The 17683-nt window shown below is 53.2% G+C and overlaps 1 protein-coding gene across 1 annotated transcript in view; it reads left to right on the top strand.

Moving 5' to 3' along the window:
- Positions 1–17683, top strand: part of LOC140391490 (uncharacterized) — a 406857-nt gene that overhangs the window by 368330 nt on the left and 20844 nt on the right. Inside the window, exons 45-49 of the mRNA XM_072476012.1 lie at positions 6513–6584; positions 7155–7283; positions 7670–7768; positions 15193–15405; positions 17119–17296. Coding sequence (XP_072332113.1) covers positions 6513–6584; positions 7155–7283; positions 7670–7768; positions 15193–15405; positions 17119–17296 — 691 coding nt within the window. The remainder of the gene's footprint in view (positions 1–6512; positions 6585–7154; positions 7284–7669; positions 7769–15192; positions 15406–17118; positions 17297–17683) is intronic.

Consider the following 17683-nt stretch of genomic DNA (forward strand, 5'->3'; position numbering starts at 1 on the left):
TGTAGATGTTGGTCTGTGGAAAGAGGCGGGGTGTGAGTTCCTCATCCCTTTTATAGAGAGATACGACCCCTGAGTGTCCTGACTGCTCATTGGTCCTGTCCTATTCTATGTGTTCATTAGCTGCATGTTTGCATATCATGACACTGTTCGTCGGGTCCTCTGTGCCAGAAATGACGCTAATTGCATTGGTTTGATCATTCCCTAATTGTGGGGAGGACCTCCCCAGCCCGGGGGTTTCCCGACGGCGTGGGGCTGCCCCACAATGGGAAGCCCCATTGACCAGCTGGGTAACAGAGAATCCCGCCGCAGGGTGAAACAGAAATGTGGCAGGACGGAGAGTCCACTCCCACATCTCCAGCTAACTAAGGTCCCCCGCTGACAGTGCAGCACTCCCTCAGTACTGACCCTCTGACAGTGCGGCACTCCCTCAGTACTGACCCTCTGACAGTGCGGCACTCCCTCAGTACTGACCCTCTGACAGTGCAGCACTCCCTCAGTACTGACCCTCTGACAGTGCGGCACTCCCTCAGTACTGACCCGCTGACAGTGCAGCACTCCCTCAGTACTGACCCTCTGACAGTGCAGCACTCCCTCAGTACTGACCCGCTGACAGTGCGGCACTCCCTCAGTACTGACCCTCTGACAGTGCAGCACTCCCTCAGTACTGACCCTCTGACAGTGCGGCACTCCCTCAGTACTGACCCTCTGACAGTGCGGCACTCCCTCAGTACTGACCCTCTGACAGTGCAGCACTCCCTCAGTACTGACCCTGTGACAGTGCGGCACTCCCTCAGTACTGACCCTCTGACAGTGCGGCGCTCCCTAAGTACTGATCCTCTGACAGTGCGGCACTCCCTCAGTACTGACCCTCTGACAGTGCAGCACTCCCTCAGTACTGATCCTCTGACAGTGCGGCACTCCCTCAGTACTGACCCTCTGACAGTGCAGCGCTCCCTCAGTACTGACCCTCTGACAGTGCAGCACTCCCTCAGTACTGACCCTGTGACAGTGCGGCACTCCCTCAGTACTGACCCTCTGACAGTGCGGCACTCCCTCAGTACTGATCCTCTGACAGTGCGGCACTCCCTCAGTACTGACCCTCTGACAGTGCAGCACTCTCTCAGTACTGACCCTGTGACAGTGCGGCACTCCCTCAGTACTGACCCTCTGACAGTGCAGCACTCCCTCAGTACTGACCCTCTGACAGTGCGGCACTCCCTCAGTACTGACCCTCTGACAGTGCGGCACTCCCTCAGTACTGATCCTCTGACAGTGCGGCACTCCCTCAGTACTGACCCTCTGACAGTGCAGCACTCCCTCAGTACTGACCCTGTGACAGTGCGGCACTCCCTCAGTACTGACCCTCTGACAGTGCAGCACTCCCTCAGTACTGACCCTCTGACAGTGTGGCACTCCCTCAGTACTGACCCTCTGACAGTGCAGCGCTCCCTCAGTACTGACCCTCTGACAGTGCGGCACTCCCTCAGTACTGTCCCTCTGACAGTGCAGCACACCCTCAGTACTGACCCTGTGACAGTGCGGGACTCCCTCAGTACTGACCCTCTGACAGTGCAGCACTCCCTCAGTACTGACCCTCTGACAGTGTGGCACTCCCTCAGTACTGACCCTCTGACAGTGCAGCGCTCCCTCAGTACTGACCCTCTGACAGTGTAGCACTCCCTCAGTCCTGACCCTCTGACAGTGCGGCACTCCCTCAGTACTGACCCTCTGACAGTGCGGCACTCCCTCAGTACTGATCCTCTGACAGTGCGGCACTCCCTCAGTACTGACCCTCTGACAGTGCAGCACTCCCTCAGTACTGACCCTGTGACAGTGCGGCACTCCCTCAGTACTGACCCTCTGACAGTGTGGCACTCCCTCAGTACTGACCCTCTGACAGTGCAGCACTCACTCAGTACTGACCCTCTGACAGTGCAGCACTCCCTCAGTACTGACCCTCTGACAGTGCAGCACTCCCTCAGTACTGACCCTCTGGCAGTGCAGCACTCCCTCAGTACTGACCCTCTGACAGTGCAGCACTCCCTCAGTACTGACCCTCTGACAGTGCAGCACTCCCTCAGTACTGACTCTCTGACAGTGCGGCACTCCCTCAGTACTGACCCTCTGACATGCGGCACTCCCTCAGTACTGACCCTCTGACAGTGCAGCGCTCCCTCAGTACTGACCCTCTGACAGTGCAGCGCTCCCTCAGTACTGACCCTCTGACAGTGCGGCACTCCCTCAGTACTGACCCTCTGACATGCGGCACTCCCCCAGTACTGACCCTCTGACAGTGCAGCGCTCCCTCAGTACTGACCCTCTGACAGTGCGGCACTCCCTCAGTACTGACCCTCTGACAGTGCAGCACTCCCTCAGTACTGACCCTCTGACAGTGCGACACTCCCTCAGTACTGACCCTCTGACAGTGCGGCACTCCCTCAGTACTGACACTCTGACAGTGCAGCGCTCCCTCAGTACTGACCCTCTGACAGTGCAGCACTCCCTCAGTACTGACTCTCTGACAGTGCAGCGCTCCCTCAGTACTGACCCTCTGACAGTGCAGCACTCCCTCAGTACTGACTCTCTGACAGTGCAGCACTCCCTCAGTACTGACCCGCTGACAGTGCAGCACTCCCTCAGTACTGACCCTCTGACAGTGCGGCACTCCCTCAGTACTGACCCTCTGACATGCGGCACTCCCTCAGTACTGACCCTCTGACAGTGCAGCGCTCCCTCAGTACTGACCCTCTGACAGTGCGGCACTCCCTCAGTACTGACCCTCTGACAGTGCAGCACTCCCTCAGTACTGACCCTCTGACAGTGCGACACTCCCTCAGTACTGACCCTCTGACAGTGCGGCACTCCCTCAGTACTGACACTCTGACAGTGCAGCGCTCCCTCAGTACTGACCCTCTGACAGTGCAGCACTCCCTCAGTACTGACTCTCTGACAGTGCAGCGCTCCCTCAGTACTGACCCTCTGACAGTGCAGCACTCCCTCAGTACTGACTCTCTGACAGTGCAGCACTCCCTCAGTACTGACCCGCTGACAGTGCAGCACTCCCTCAGTACTGACCCTCTGACAGTGCAGCACTCCCTCAGTACTGACCCTCTGACAGTGCAGCACTCCCTCAGTACTGACCCTCTGACAATGCAGCACTCCCTCAGTACTGACCCTCTGACAGTGCAGCGCTCCCTCAGTACTGACCCGCTGACAGTGCAGCACTCCCTCAGTACTGACCCTCTGACAGTGCAGCACTCCCTCAGTACTGACCCTCTGACAATGCAGCACTCCCTCAGTACTGACCCTCTGACAGTGCGGCACTCCCTCAGTACTGACCCTCTGACAGTGCAGCACTCCCTCAGTACTGACCCTCTGACAGTGCGGCACTCCCTCAGTACTGACCCTCTGACAGTGCGGCACTCCCTCAGTACTGACCCTCTGACAGTGCGGCACTCCCTCAGTACTGACCCTGACAGTGCGGCACTCCCTCAGTACTGACCCTCTGACAGTGCGGCACTCCCTCAGTACTGACCCTCTGACAGTGCAGCACTCCCTCAGTACTGACCCTCTGACAGTGCGACACTCCCTCAGTACTGACCCTCTGACAGTGCGGCACTCCCTCAGTACTGACACTCTGACAGTGCAGCGCTCCCTCAGTACTGACCCTCTGACAGTGCAGCACTCCCTCAGTACTGACTCTCTGACAGTGCAGCGCTCCCTCAGTACTGACCCTCTGACAGTGCAGCACTCCCTCAGTACTGACTCTCTGACAGTGCAGCACTCCCTCAGTACTGACCCGCTGACAGTGCAGCACTCCCTCAGTACTGACCCTCTGACAGTGCGGCACTCCCTCAGTACTGACCCTCTGACATGCGGCACTCCCTCAGTACTGACCCTCTGACAGTGCAGCGCTCCCTCAGTACTGACCCTCTGACAGTGCGGCACTCCCTCAGTACTGACCCTCTGACAGTGCAGCACTCCCTCAGTACTGACCCTCTGACAGTGCGACACTCCCTCAGTACTGACCCTCTGACAGTGCGGCACTCCCTCAGTACTGACACTCTGACAGTGCAGCGCTCCCTCAGTACTGACCCTCTGACAGTGCAGCACTCCCTCAGTACTGACTCTCTGACAGTGCAGCGCTCCCTCAGTACTGACCCTCTGACAGTGCAGCACTCCCTCAGTACTGACTCTCTGACAGTGCAGCACTCCCTCAGTACTGACCCGCTGACAGTGCAGCACTCCCTCAGTACTGACCCTCTGACAGTGCAGCACTCCCTCAGTACTGACCCTCTGACAGTGCAGCACTCCCTCAGTACTGACCCTCTGACAATGCAGCACTCCCTCAGTACTGACCCTCTGACAGTGCAGCGCTCCCTCAGTACTGACCCGCTGACAGTGCAGCACTCCCTCAGTACTGACCCTCTGACAGTGCAGCACTCCCTCAGTACTGACCCTCTGACAATGCAGCACTCCCTCAGTACTGACCCTCTGACAGTGCGGCACTCCCTCAGTACTGACCCTCTGACAGTGCAGCACTCCCTCAGTACTGACCCTCTGACAGTGCGGCACTCCCTCAGTACTGACCCTCTGACAGTGCGGCACTCCCTCAGTACTGACCCTCTGACAGTGCGGCACTCCCTCAGTACTGACCCTGACAGTGCGGCACTCCCTCAGTACTGACCCTCTGACAGTGCAGCACTCCCTCAGTACTGACCCTCTGACAGTGCAGCACTCCCTCAGTACTGACCCTCTGACAGTGCAGCACTCCCTCAGTACTGACCCTCTGACAGTGCGGCGCTACCTCAGTACTGACCCTCTGACAGTGCGGCATTCCCTCAGTACTGACCCTCTGACAGTGCGGCACTCCCTCAGTACTGACCCTCTGACAGTGCGGCATTCCCTCAGTACTGACCCCCTGACAGTGTGGCACTCCCTCAGTACTGACCCTCTGACAGTGCAGCACTCCCTCAGTACTGACCCTCTGACAGTGCGGCATTCCCTCAGCACTGACCCTTTGACAGTGCGGCACTCCCTCAGTACTGCCCCTCTGACAGTGCAGCACTCCCTCAGTACTGACCCTCTGACAGTGCGACACTCCCTCAGTACAGACCCTCTGACAGTGCGGCTCTCTCAGTACTGACCCTCTGACAGTGCAGCACTCCCTCAGTACTGACCCTCTGACAGTGCAGCACTCCCTCAGTACTGACCCTCTGACAGTGCGGCACTCCCTCAGTACTGACCCTCTGACAGTGCAGCTCTCCCTCAGTACTGACCCTCTGACAGTGCAGCGCTCTCTCAGTACTGACCCTCTGACAGTGCAGCACTCCCTCAGTACTGACCCTCTGACAGTTCGGCACTCCCTCAGTACTGACCCTCTGACGGTGCGGCACTCCCTCAGTACTGACCCTCTCACAGTGCGGCACTCCCTCAGTACTGACCCTCTGACAGTGCGGCACTCCCTCAGTACTGACCCTCTGACAGTGCGGCACTCCCTCAGTACTGACCCTCTGACAGTACGGCACTCCCTCAGTACTGACCCTCTGACAGTGCGGCACTCCCTCAGTACTGACCCTCTGACAGTGCGGCACTCCCTCAGTACTGACCCTCTGACAGTGCAGCACTCCCTCAGTACTGACCCTCTGACAGTGCAGCACTCCCTCAGTACTGACCTTCTGAGAATGCAGCACTCCGTCAGTCCTGACCCTCTGACAGTGCGGCACTCCCTCAGTACTGACCCTCTGACAGTGCGGCTCTCTCTCAGTACTGACCCTCTGACAGTGCAGCACTCCCTCAGTACTGGCCCTCTGACAGTGCGGCACTCCCTCAGTACTGACACTCTGACAGTGCAGCACTCCCTCAGTACTGACCCTCTTACAGCGCAGCACTCCCTCAGTACTGACCTTCTGACAGTGCAGCACTCCCTCAGTACTGACCCTCTGACAGTGCAGCACTCCCTCAGTAATCACCCTCTGACAGTGCGACACTCCCTCAGTACTGACCCTCTGACAGTGCGGCACTCCCTCAGTACTGTCCCTCTGACAGTGCAGCACTCCCTCAGTAATCACCCTCTGACAGTGCGACACTCCCTCAGTACTGACCCTCTGACAGTGCGGCACTCCCTCAGTACTGACCCTCTGACAGTGCGGCACTCCCTCAGCACTGACCCTCTGACAATGCGGCACTCCCTCAGTACTGACCCTCTGACAGTGCAGCACTCCCTCAGTACTGACCCTCTGACAGTGCGGACATCCCTCAGTACTGACCCTCTGACAGTGCAGCACTCCCTCAGTACTGACCCTCTGACAGTGCGGCACTCCCTCAGTACTGACTCTCTGACAGTGCAGCACTCCCTCAGTACTGACCCTCTGACAGTGCGGCACTCCCTCAGTACTGACCCTCTGACAGTGCGGCACTCCCTCAGTACTGACCCTCTGACAGTGCGGCACTCCCTCAGTACAGATTTGAAATGTAGTGTGTGTAACACCATTTTGAAAAATGTCTTCTAGGCACCAAGGGTACATCGGGATCGCCGGGATTTCCAGGCCCACAGGGTGAGAGTGGGCCACTGGGACAAGCAGGTAAATAATTTATTCCATTTCCTGTCTCACTCTTTCACACCAAGTGGAGTATCACAATATATTGTGAAATTAAATAACAAACCGATTATGAGCAGGAATCGATTATTCAGCCCCTCGAACCTGCTCAACCATTTCATAATATCATGGCTGATCTAAGACTAACTCAAATCTCTATCCCACTCACCCCGATAACCTTTCACCCCTTTCATTACCAAGAATCTATCAACCTCAGCCATAAACATATTCAGACTTTGCTTCCACTGTCTTCCCAGGAAGAAAGTTCCAGAGACTCGTCGCCCTCCGAGGGCAAAACGTTTCTCCTCATCTCTGTCTTCAATCAGTGACCCCTTTATTTTTTAACAATGACCCTCCCCCGCCAGTTCTAGATTCTCCCACAAGAGGAAACGTCCTCTCCACGTCCACCCTGTCAACACCCCTCAGGACCTTGTATGTTTCAATCAAGTCTCCTCTTCCTCTTCTAAACTCCAAAACTAGCCTGTCCAACCTTTCTTCCGAAGACAACCCGCCCATTTCTGGTATTTTATACACAATGCCATGTCTCGTCCACAGGTCCACCTGGCCCCATGGGTCCACAGGGCCCTCTTCAGATCATCAAGGGAGACCCCGGCCTATCAGGTCAGCCCGGAGAAGACGGAGCCAAGGGATATCCTGGGTTTCCAGGCGTTAAAGGTGACCTCGGTAAGCAAACATTCCTGACCATACAATATGGAATTCCAGAGGAGATCAGTTGGACGGTTAGTGGGGACCTGGTGACACCCTATTCAGCCCCAGGGCACTAACTGAGTTGTAACTACGTACAGTTTAACACACGAGCTTGGATTGTCGACGTGTGGCCCCAGCGAATGGGATTCTCCTCATGGAGAGAATTCAGGGAATTATCCCAATTGTATCGCACCTTTAACAAGTAAAATGTTCCAATCAGTCCTGGCCTTAGACCTCCCCTGTCTTTGACGCTTCCTCTGAGGTTACAGCTGACTGAGAACTCCCCCATACATTCCCCAGAGTAAAGGAATACTCCAGAGCACAGCAACATTAATTAACATCTTAATCTGTTTGACGCACAGGTCCAACAGGCCTAGTTGGAGATCGAGGTGAACAGGGGGCTCCTGGGTTTGATGGCAGGCCTGGACTGAAAGGAGACTTTGGCCCATCTGGTCCAGGAGGTAAGGATTGTTTCAAGGTTCGTGCACAGAAAGATGTCACTTTGCCTGAAGAATTTTGGTTATGTTGCACTGCCAGCCACTGAAACTGAATTGATTGTATTGTCTGACCCGCGGTACAAGTTCCGGGGGTGTCAGTTCAGTCTCCAACATCCTGCATTTTCTGGTGGTTTTAGACGAATAACCAGGAATTCAGATTGAAGCTAAATGTGGACGGACAGAATGTGATTCTGGTGGAAGTACAATCTCAAAGCCACATTCACTGTCCTCTCTTCTGCTAATGGTCAAGCAGATAAAGGGCGGGATTCTCCCAGCCCTGTGCCGGGCCGGAGACTCCCAGCGACCGTGCCACGTCGCCCCAACGGCGGCACGCGAGTGGCGAATCGGCGCCACTGGTGCCGGTGTGGTTGGCGCGGCGCCGGTCGTGGGCCGCTCTACACGGCCCCCCCCCCCCCCGCGATTCTCCGGCCCGGATGGGCCGAGCGGCCGTGAAAAACAAACGAGTTCCGCCGGCGCCGTTCTAACCTCCTCTGAGCCGGCGGGACCTCAGCGTTGAAGGGTCAGGTGGGCGGCCTGTAGGGGGGGGAGGGGGGTCAGACCCTGGGGAGTGGGGGGGGGTGGGTGCCACCGATCGGCGGGCCGGCCTCTCTGGCTGGGGGCCTCCTTTCCTACGCGCCGGCCCCTGTAGCCCTGCGCCATGTTGCGTCGGGGCCGGTGCGTTGAAGGAGGCCACTGCGCATGCGGGCGTTGGCGCTGGTGCCACTGCGCATGCGCAGATCCCGCGGCGCACAGTTCGCTCAGGGATCGGCAGCTGGAGCGGCGCGAATTGCTCGAGCGCCGTGCTGGCCCCCTGGAGGGGCCAGGATTAGTCCTGGCAGCGGCCCCTTCACGCCGTCGTAAAACGCGACGGTGTTTATGATGACGTGCACACTCTGCCGCGGGATTGGAGAATCCCGCCTCTCCCACTAGAGAGGCAGTGGAGGCAAGAGGAGTTTTCCTTTGGCAGGTGTGAGCCTGGATGGAGATCGGTCTTTAATGGAGTGAGAATTCGGGTGATAAAGACACATGGTCCTCAAACATAGGCAGCACGGTGGCGCAGAGGTTAGCACTGCTGCCTCACGCCGCCGAGGTTCCAGGTGCGATCCCGGCTCTGGGTCACTGTCCATTTGGAGTTTGCACATTCTCCCCGTGTCTGTGTGGGTCTCACCCCCACAACCCAAAGATGTGCAGGATAGGTGGATTGGCCACGCTAAATTGCCCCTTAATTGGGAAAAATGAATTGGGTAAACTAAACTTAAAAAAATAAATAAATAGAATTAAATCCTCAATAATGTCTCCGTTCCAGTCGAATTCTGGCAGCGTTTGTTGGTGTTTTTATTCCTTCGTGGGATGTGAGTGTCTCTGGGCTGGGCCAGCATTTGTTGCCCGTCCCTAATTGCCCTGGAACAGAGCGTCTCGCTTGGCCATTTCAGAGTGAAATTAAGAGTCAACCACATTGCTGTGGGTCTGGAGTCACGTGTAGGCCAGACCGGGTAAGGACGGGTAAGGGACCCCGGGGCCCTCCCGCGCCGCCAGGTCCCGCCGGTAAGGGACTTGGTTCAATTTACGCCGGCGGGACTGGCATAGAAGCAGCGGGACTTCGGCCCATCACGGGCCGGAGAATCCGGCGTCTGGCAGGTGCGGGATTAATCCCGCCCCTGGTCACCATTCTGAGACTTATGCTCAATTCCACGATTCAGCACGATAGCACAGTGGTTAGCACAGTTGCTTCACAGCTCCAGGGTCCCAGGTTCGATTCCGGCTTGGATCACTGTCTGTGTGGAGTCTGCACATCCTCCCCGTGTCTGCGTGGGTTTCCTCCGGGTGCTCCGGTTTCCTCCCACAGTCCAAAGATGTGCAGGTTAGGCGGATTGGCCATGCTAAATTGCCCTTAGTGTCCCAAAATATTGGATGGGGTTAAGGGGATAGGACACAGGTGTGGGCTTAGAAATCTATGATTCTATGAATCCCAGATTTTATTAATTGAATTTAAATTCCACCAGTTGGTGTGCTGGGATTTGAACCCCTGTCCCCGGAGCATTAGCCTGAGGCTCTGGGTTAAGTTACCACTACACCACCTTCTCTAATGCAAGCAAAATTAATTTGTGCTATGGTTAATTTAACCCCCACTGATTGAATTTGAATTTATCCAGTGTTGCATGAGGAGAAATGTTCTCCAACGAGAGAGTGGGATAATTTAAGACCCTGTCTTCAGTCCCCGCTCCAAACTCCTCTTCCTCACTCTCAATCCAAACTTCTCCCAACTTGCAATGGTCTGAGGTTGCACCAGGCTGCACACATCCTCAGTGACCCCAAGATCAGGTCAGATCCCATAGCCACTCCATTTCAAAGACCATCTGCTTCCAGCTCTGTAACACCACCAGACTCTGCCCTGCCTCAGTATATCGGCTGCAGAATCACTCATCAATGCATTTGTTACTTTCATTGCAATGATATTCTGGCCCGTCTCCCACCTTCCAACCTCCAGAAATCGAATTCAAGCCCAAAGTTCCCACATCTTGTCCATCCTGCACACGTTGACTCTGAGATAAGCAAAACCTCAATTTCAGATTTCACATCCTTGTCTCTCTATGTCTGTCTTTCTCTGTCTGTCTCTCTCTGTCTGTTTGTCTCTCTCTGTCTCTCTCTGTCTTTCTGTCTCTGATTTGTTATGTTGTAGGTGTTACATAAGCGGCTTCCTTGTGGGGCACTTGACAAAGGAAGGTTCAGACGTGGAGATAACTTCAACACGTTTATTAAACTATTTACACTTCTATTACTCGGGTTCGACACTACTGCTAATCCTACTATAGCTACCCAGACTGACTAACCAGTTGCTGCAATCCACGTGGTGGGAGTGATATTGAATCAACCCTGTGTCTGTACTCACTGACTGTCTCCACTGGAAAGAGGCAGATCATGTGAATGGTGTCCTTTATATATGGGTTGGTGTAATGCCCCCCTGTGGCCGTGTCACCTCTGTGTGTATCGTGAATGTCCATTGGTCGTGTCCTATCTAACTGATCTATTGGTTGAGCATGTGTGTGTGATGTTTCTGGTGCTCCCTCTAGTGTCTAGTTAGCCTACATGCATTTAAATTGATGCACATCACCACAGTCTGTCTGTCTCTCTGTTTTTCTGTCTCTCTCTGTCTGTCTTTCTCTGTCTGTCTCTCTGTGTCTGTCTCTGTTTGTCTGTCTCTGTCTGTCTCCCTGTCTCTCTCTGTCTGTGTGTCTGTCTGTCTCTGTCTCTCTTTTTCTGTCTCTGTCTGTTTCTCTCCCTCTCTCTAGAACGCTCTTTAAAACTGACCCATTTGACCCAAGTTTTTATTACCTGTCCCAATCGCTCCTTATGTGACATTATTGTGTCAAATTTAGTTTCTATCGCATTGACGTGACTGGAGATGTTTAACTGACAAAGATGCTATCGAAATGCACATTGTTATAACTCACACTCTCATTACACACTCTCATTACACACTCACCACACACACACTCATTACACACACTCATTACACACTCACCACACACACACTCATTACACACACTCATTACACACTCTCATTGCACACACTCATTACACACTCTCATTACACACTCTCATTACACACACTCATTACACACTCTCATTACACACTCGCATTACACACACACATTACACACCCTCATTACACACCCTCATTACACACACTCATTACACACTCTCATTACACACACTCATTACACACACTCATTACACACTCACCACACACACACTCATTACACACTCTCATTACACACACACTCATTACACACACTCATTACACACACTCATTGCACACTCACCACACACACTCATTACACACACACTCATTACACACACTCTCATTACACACACTCATTACACACACTCATTACACACACTCAATACACACACACTCATTACACACACTCTCATTACACACACTCATTACACACACTCATTAAACACACACTCATTACACACACACTCATTACACACACACTCATTACACACACACTCATTACACACACTCACCACACACACACTCATTACACACTCTCATTACACACACTCACCACACACTCACCACACACACACTCATTACACACACTCATTACACACACTCATTACACACACTCACCACACACACACTCATTACACACACTCATTATACACACTCACCACACACACACTCATTACACACACTCATTACACACACTCATTACACACACTCACCACGCACACACTCATTACACACACTCACCACACACACATTCATTACACACACTCATTACACACACTCATTACACACACTCACCACACACACACTCATTACACACACTCATTACACACACTCACCACACACACACTCATTACACACACTCACCACACCCACACTCATTACACACACTCACCACACACACACTCATTACACACACTCATTACACACACTCACCACACACACACTCATTACACACACTCATTACACACTCACCACACACACTCATTACACACACTCATTACACACACTCATTAAACACACTCACCACACACACACTCATTACACACACTCATTACACACACACTCATTACACACACTCACCACACACACACACTCATTACACACACTCACCACACACACTCATTACACACACTCATTACACACACACACTCATTACACACTCACCGCACACATACTCATTACACACACTCATTACACACACTCATTACACACACTCATTACACACACACACTCAATACACACACACACATTACACACACTCACCACACACACTCATTACACACACTCATTACACACACTCACCACACACACACTCATTACACGCACTCATTACACACTCACACACACACATTACACACACTCACCACACACACACTCATTACACACACTCATTACACACACTCACCACGCACACTCATTACACACACTCACCACACACACACTCATTACACACACTCACCACACACACTCATTACACACACTCATTACACACTCACCACACACACTCATTACACACACTCACCACACACACACACTCATTACACACACTCATTACACACACTCATTACACACACACACATTACACACACACATTACACACACTCACCACACACACACTCATTACACACACTCATTACACACACTCATTACACACACACTCATTACACACGCATTACACACACACACATTACACACACTCACCACACACACTCATTACACACACGCATTACACACACTCACCACACACACACTCATTACACACACACACATTACACACACTCACCACACACACACTCATTACACACACTCACCACACACACTCATTACACGCACTCATTACACACACACACACACATTACACACACTCACCACACACACTCATTACACACACTCATTACACACACTCATTACACACTCACCACACACACACTCATTACACACACTCATTACACACACTCACCACACACACACTCATTACACACACTCACCACACACACACTCATTACACACACACATTACACACACTCATTACACAGACACACATTACACACTCACCACGCACACACTCATTACACACACTCATTACACACACACACTCATTACACACACTCATTACACACACACATTACACACACTCACCACACACACTCATTACACACACTCATTACACACACTCACCACACACACACTCATTACACACACTCATTACACACACGCACACACATTACACACACTCACCACACACACACTCATTACACACACTCACCACACACACTCATTACACACACTCATTACACACACTCACCACACACACACTCATTACACACACTCACCACACACACTCATTACACACACTCATTACACACACTCACCACACACACACTCATTACACACACACTCATTACACACACTCACCACACACACACACTCATTACACACACTCACCACACACACACACTCATTACACACACTCATTACACACACACACATTACACACACACACATTACACACACTCACCACACACACACTCATTACACACACTCATTACACACACACTCATTACACACACACTCATTACACACACTCATTACACACACTCATTACACACACACACACACACATTACACACACTCACCACACACACTCATTACACACACTCACCACACACACTCATTACACGCACTCATTACACACACACACACACACATTACACACACTCACCACACACACACTCATTACACACAATCACCACACACACTCGTTACACACACTCATTACACAAACTCACCACACACACACTCATTACACGCACTCATTACACACACACACACATTACACACACTCACCACACACACTCATTACACACACTCATTACACACACTCATTACACACTCACCACACACACTCATTACACACACTCATTACACACACTCATTACACACACTCATTACACGCACTCACCACACACACTCATTACACACACTCACCACACACACACTCATTACACACACTCATTACACACACACACTCATTACACACTCACACTGTGTCGTTTATCTGATTCCTGTCTCTCTGTATTCAGGTCCACACACATTACACACACACACACACATTACACACACTCACCACACACACACTCATTACACACACTCACCACACACACTCATTACACACACTCATTACACACACTCACCACACACACACTTATTACACACACTCATTACACACACTCATTACACACACTCACCACACACACACTCATTACACACACACTCATTACACACACTCACCACACACACACACTCATTACACACACTCACCACACACACACTCATTACACACACTCATTACACACACTCATTACACACATTACACACACTCACCACACACACTCATTACACACTCATTACACACACTCACCACACACACACTCATTACACGCACTCATTACACACACACACACACACATTACACACACTCACCACACACACACTCATTACACACACTCACCACACACACTCGTTACACACACTCATTACACACACTCACCACACACACACTCATTACACGCACTCATTACACACACACACACACACACACATTACACACACTCACCACACACACTCATTACACACACTCATTACACACACTCATTACACACTCACCACACACACTCATTACACACACTCATTACACACACTCATTACACACACTCATTACACGCACTCATTACACACACTCACCACACACACTCATTACACACACTCACCACACACACACTCATTACACACACTCATTACACACACACACTCATTACACACTCACACTGTGTCGTTTATCTGATTCCTGTCTCTCTGTATTCAGGTCCAAGGGGTTACCCAGGGCCCGCAGGCCCAGAAGGAGCGCCGGGTCCTCGAGGATATCCTGGCCCTGCTTCCATAGCTCACGGCTTTCTTGTGACCCGACACAGCCAAATGGCAGAGGTGCCCACCTGTCCCCACGGGACATCGAAAATCTTTGAAGGCTTCTCACTGCTTTATGTCCAAGGCAATGAGAGGGCTCATGGCCAAGACCTGGGTGAGTGAGTTCAAAGGACAGCTTCTGCTTTCCACTCTGGGCACATTTCCTGTTCCAGGATTCTCTCCAGGATCCTGTCCATTGAGTAACTTCACCACAAATGTTGTGCAAACCTCATTAAAATGAGGGGGGCTGGGGACAGTGTGGAGGAGGGGAGGCAGAGGGGAGGAGGGGGGGGCAGCGGAGAGGAGGGGGGCAGGGGGGAGGAGGGGGAAGTGGAGAGGAGGGGGGGCAGTGGGCAGGAGGGGGGCAGTGGGCAGGAGGGGGGCAGTGGGGAGGAGGGGGGCAGTGGGGAGGAGGGGGGCAGTGGGGAGGAGGGGGCAGTGGGGAGGAGGGAGGAGGGGGGCAGTGGGGAGGAGGGGGCAGTGGGGAGGAGGGGGCAGTGGGGAGGAGGGGGGGCAGTGGGGAGGGAGTGGGGAGGAGGGGGGAGAGGGGGAGGAGGGGGGGAGAGGGGGAGAAGTGGGGAGGAGGGGGGCAGTGGGGAGGAGGGGGGCAGTGGGGAGGAGGGGGGCAGTGGGGAGGAGGGGGGAAGAGAGGAGGAGGGGGCAGTGGGGAGGAGGGGGGAAGAGGGGAGGAGGGGGACAGTGGGGAGGAGGGGGGCAGTGGGGAGGAGGGGGGCAGTGGGGAGGAGGGGGGCAGTGGGGAGGAGGGGGGCAGTGGGGAGGAGGGGGGCAGTGGGGAGGAGGGGGTGCAGTGGGGAGGAGGGGGGCAGTGGGGAGGAGGGGGGCAGTGGGGAGGAGGGGGGCAGTGGGGAGGAGGGGGGCAGCGGGGAGGAGGGGAACAGTGGGGAGGAGGGGGGCAGTGGGGAGGAGGGGGGCAGTGGGGAGGAGGGGGGCAGTGGGGAGGAGGGGGGCCAGTGGGGAGGAGGGGGGCCAGTGGGGAGGAGGGGGGCCAGTGGGGAGGAGGGGGGCCAGTGGGGAGGAGGGGGGCCAGTGGGGAGGAGGGGGGCCAGTGGGGAGGAGGGGGGCCAGTGGGGAGGAGGGGGGGCCAGTGGGGAGGAGGGGGGCAGTGGGGAGGAGGGGGGCAGTGGGGAGGAGGGGGGCAGTGGGGAGGAGGGGGGCAATGGGGAGGAGGGGGGGCAGTGGGGAGGAGGGGGGCAGTGGGGAGGAGGGGGGCAGTGGGGAGGAGGGGGGACCGGATGTCAGTTTAATGAGCAGCAGATCTCAGTGGGAACTGAATGTGGAGCCAGTTCGGAGCAGCTGGTTTGACGGAGATTATCGGCTGGGACAGAGAGGGGATAGACTGCCAGTGATGTAAAGGGGGTGTTTCAAATGGACAGGAAGCTTCTCAATAAGGAGTCTGAGAACAAATTTGGAAGAGGGCCCAGGAGCCTGACTGAAGCGGTTGGCAGATCACTTCCAATGTGGAATAGCTGCTGCAAATGAACCTTCCACCCCAGTTCCCTTCCTGTATCCATGGTGATGGTGCCAATGAGCTTCCAGCTGAGGGTTTCCATCCCATTGTGTGTGTGGGATGTGGGAGAATTATTGAGGAACAGAATTGGAGCTCAGATCAGTAATCGGGCAACTTGACCTGTAACCTTCCTGCAGGGTCAGCTTGCTTCTGCAACCGGGCCCGTTTGGTTGCCGTGGGAATTAGCCGCTGTCCAGTCGGGCCTCTGTTGGGAGATGCTCCGTTAGTCTGATCACTGCTGAGCTCCAAGAGAAAAGGCCGTTCTCAGCCTCTGTTAACCCTCTCCCTTCACCACTCCAGGCACTGCGGGCAGTTGTTTGAGGCGATTCAGCACCATGCCCTTCCTCTTCTGTAACATCAACAACGTCTGCAACTTTGCATCAAGAAACGACTATTCCTATTGGCTGGCTACACCGGAACCAATGCCAATGAGTATGGCTCCCGTCATTGGTCAGTCTATCGAGCCATTTATCAGCAGGTAAGGATGTAGATATAGTGGCTCTGTGTAACTATTGAGATTTACATAGTGGCACTGTGTAACTATTGAGATTTATATAGTGGCACTGTGTAACTATTGAGATTTATATAGTGGCACTGTGTAACTATTGAGATTTATATAGTGGCTCTGTGTAACTATTGAGATTTATATAGTGGCACTGTGTAACTATTGAGATTGATATAGTGGCTCTGTGTGACTATTGAGATTTACATAGTGGCTCTGTGTAACTATTGAGATTTATATAGTGGCTCTGTGTAACTATTGAGATTTATATAGTGGCTCTGTGTAACTATTGAGATTGATATAGTGGCACTGTGTAACTATTGAGATTTACATAGTGGCACTGTGTAACTATTGAGATTTACA

Source organism: Scyliorhinus torazame, chromosome 15, assembly GCF_047496885.1.
Source record: "Scyliorhinus torazame isolate Kashiwa2021f chromosome 15, sScyTor2.1, whole genome shotgun sequence".
Lineage (NCBI taxonomy): Eukaryota > Metazoa > Chordata > Chondrichthyes > Carcharhiniformes > Scyliorhinidae > Scyliorhinus > Scyliorhinus torazame.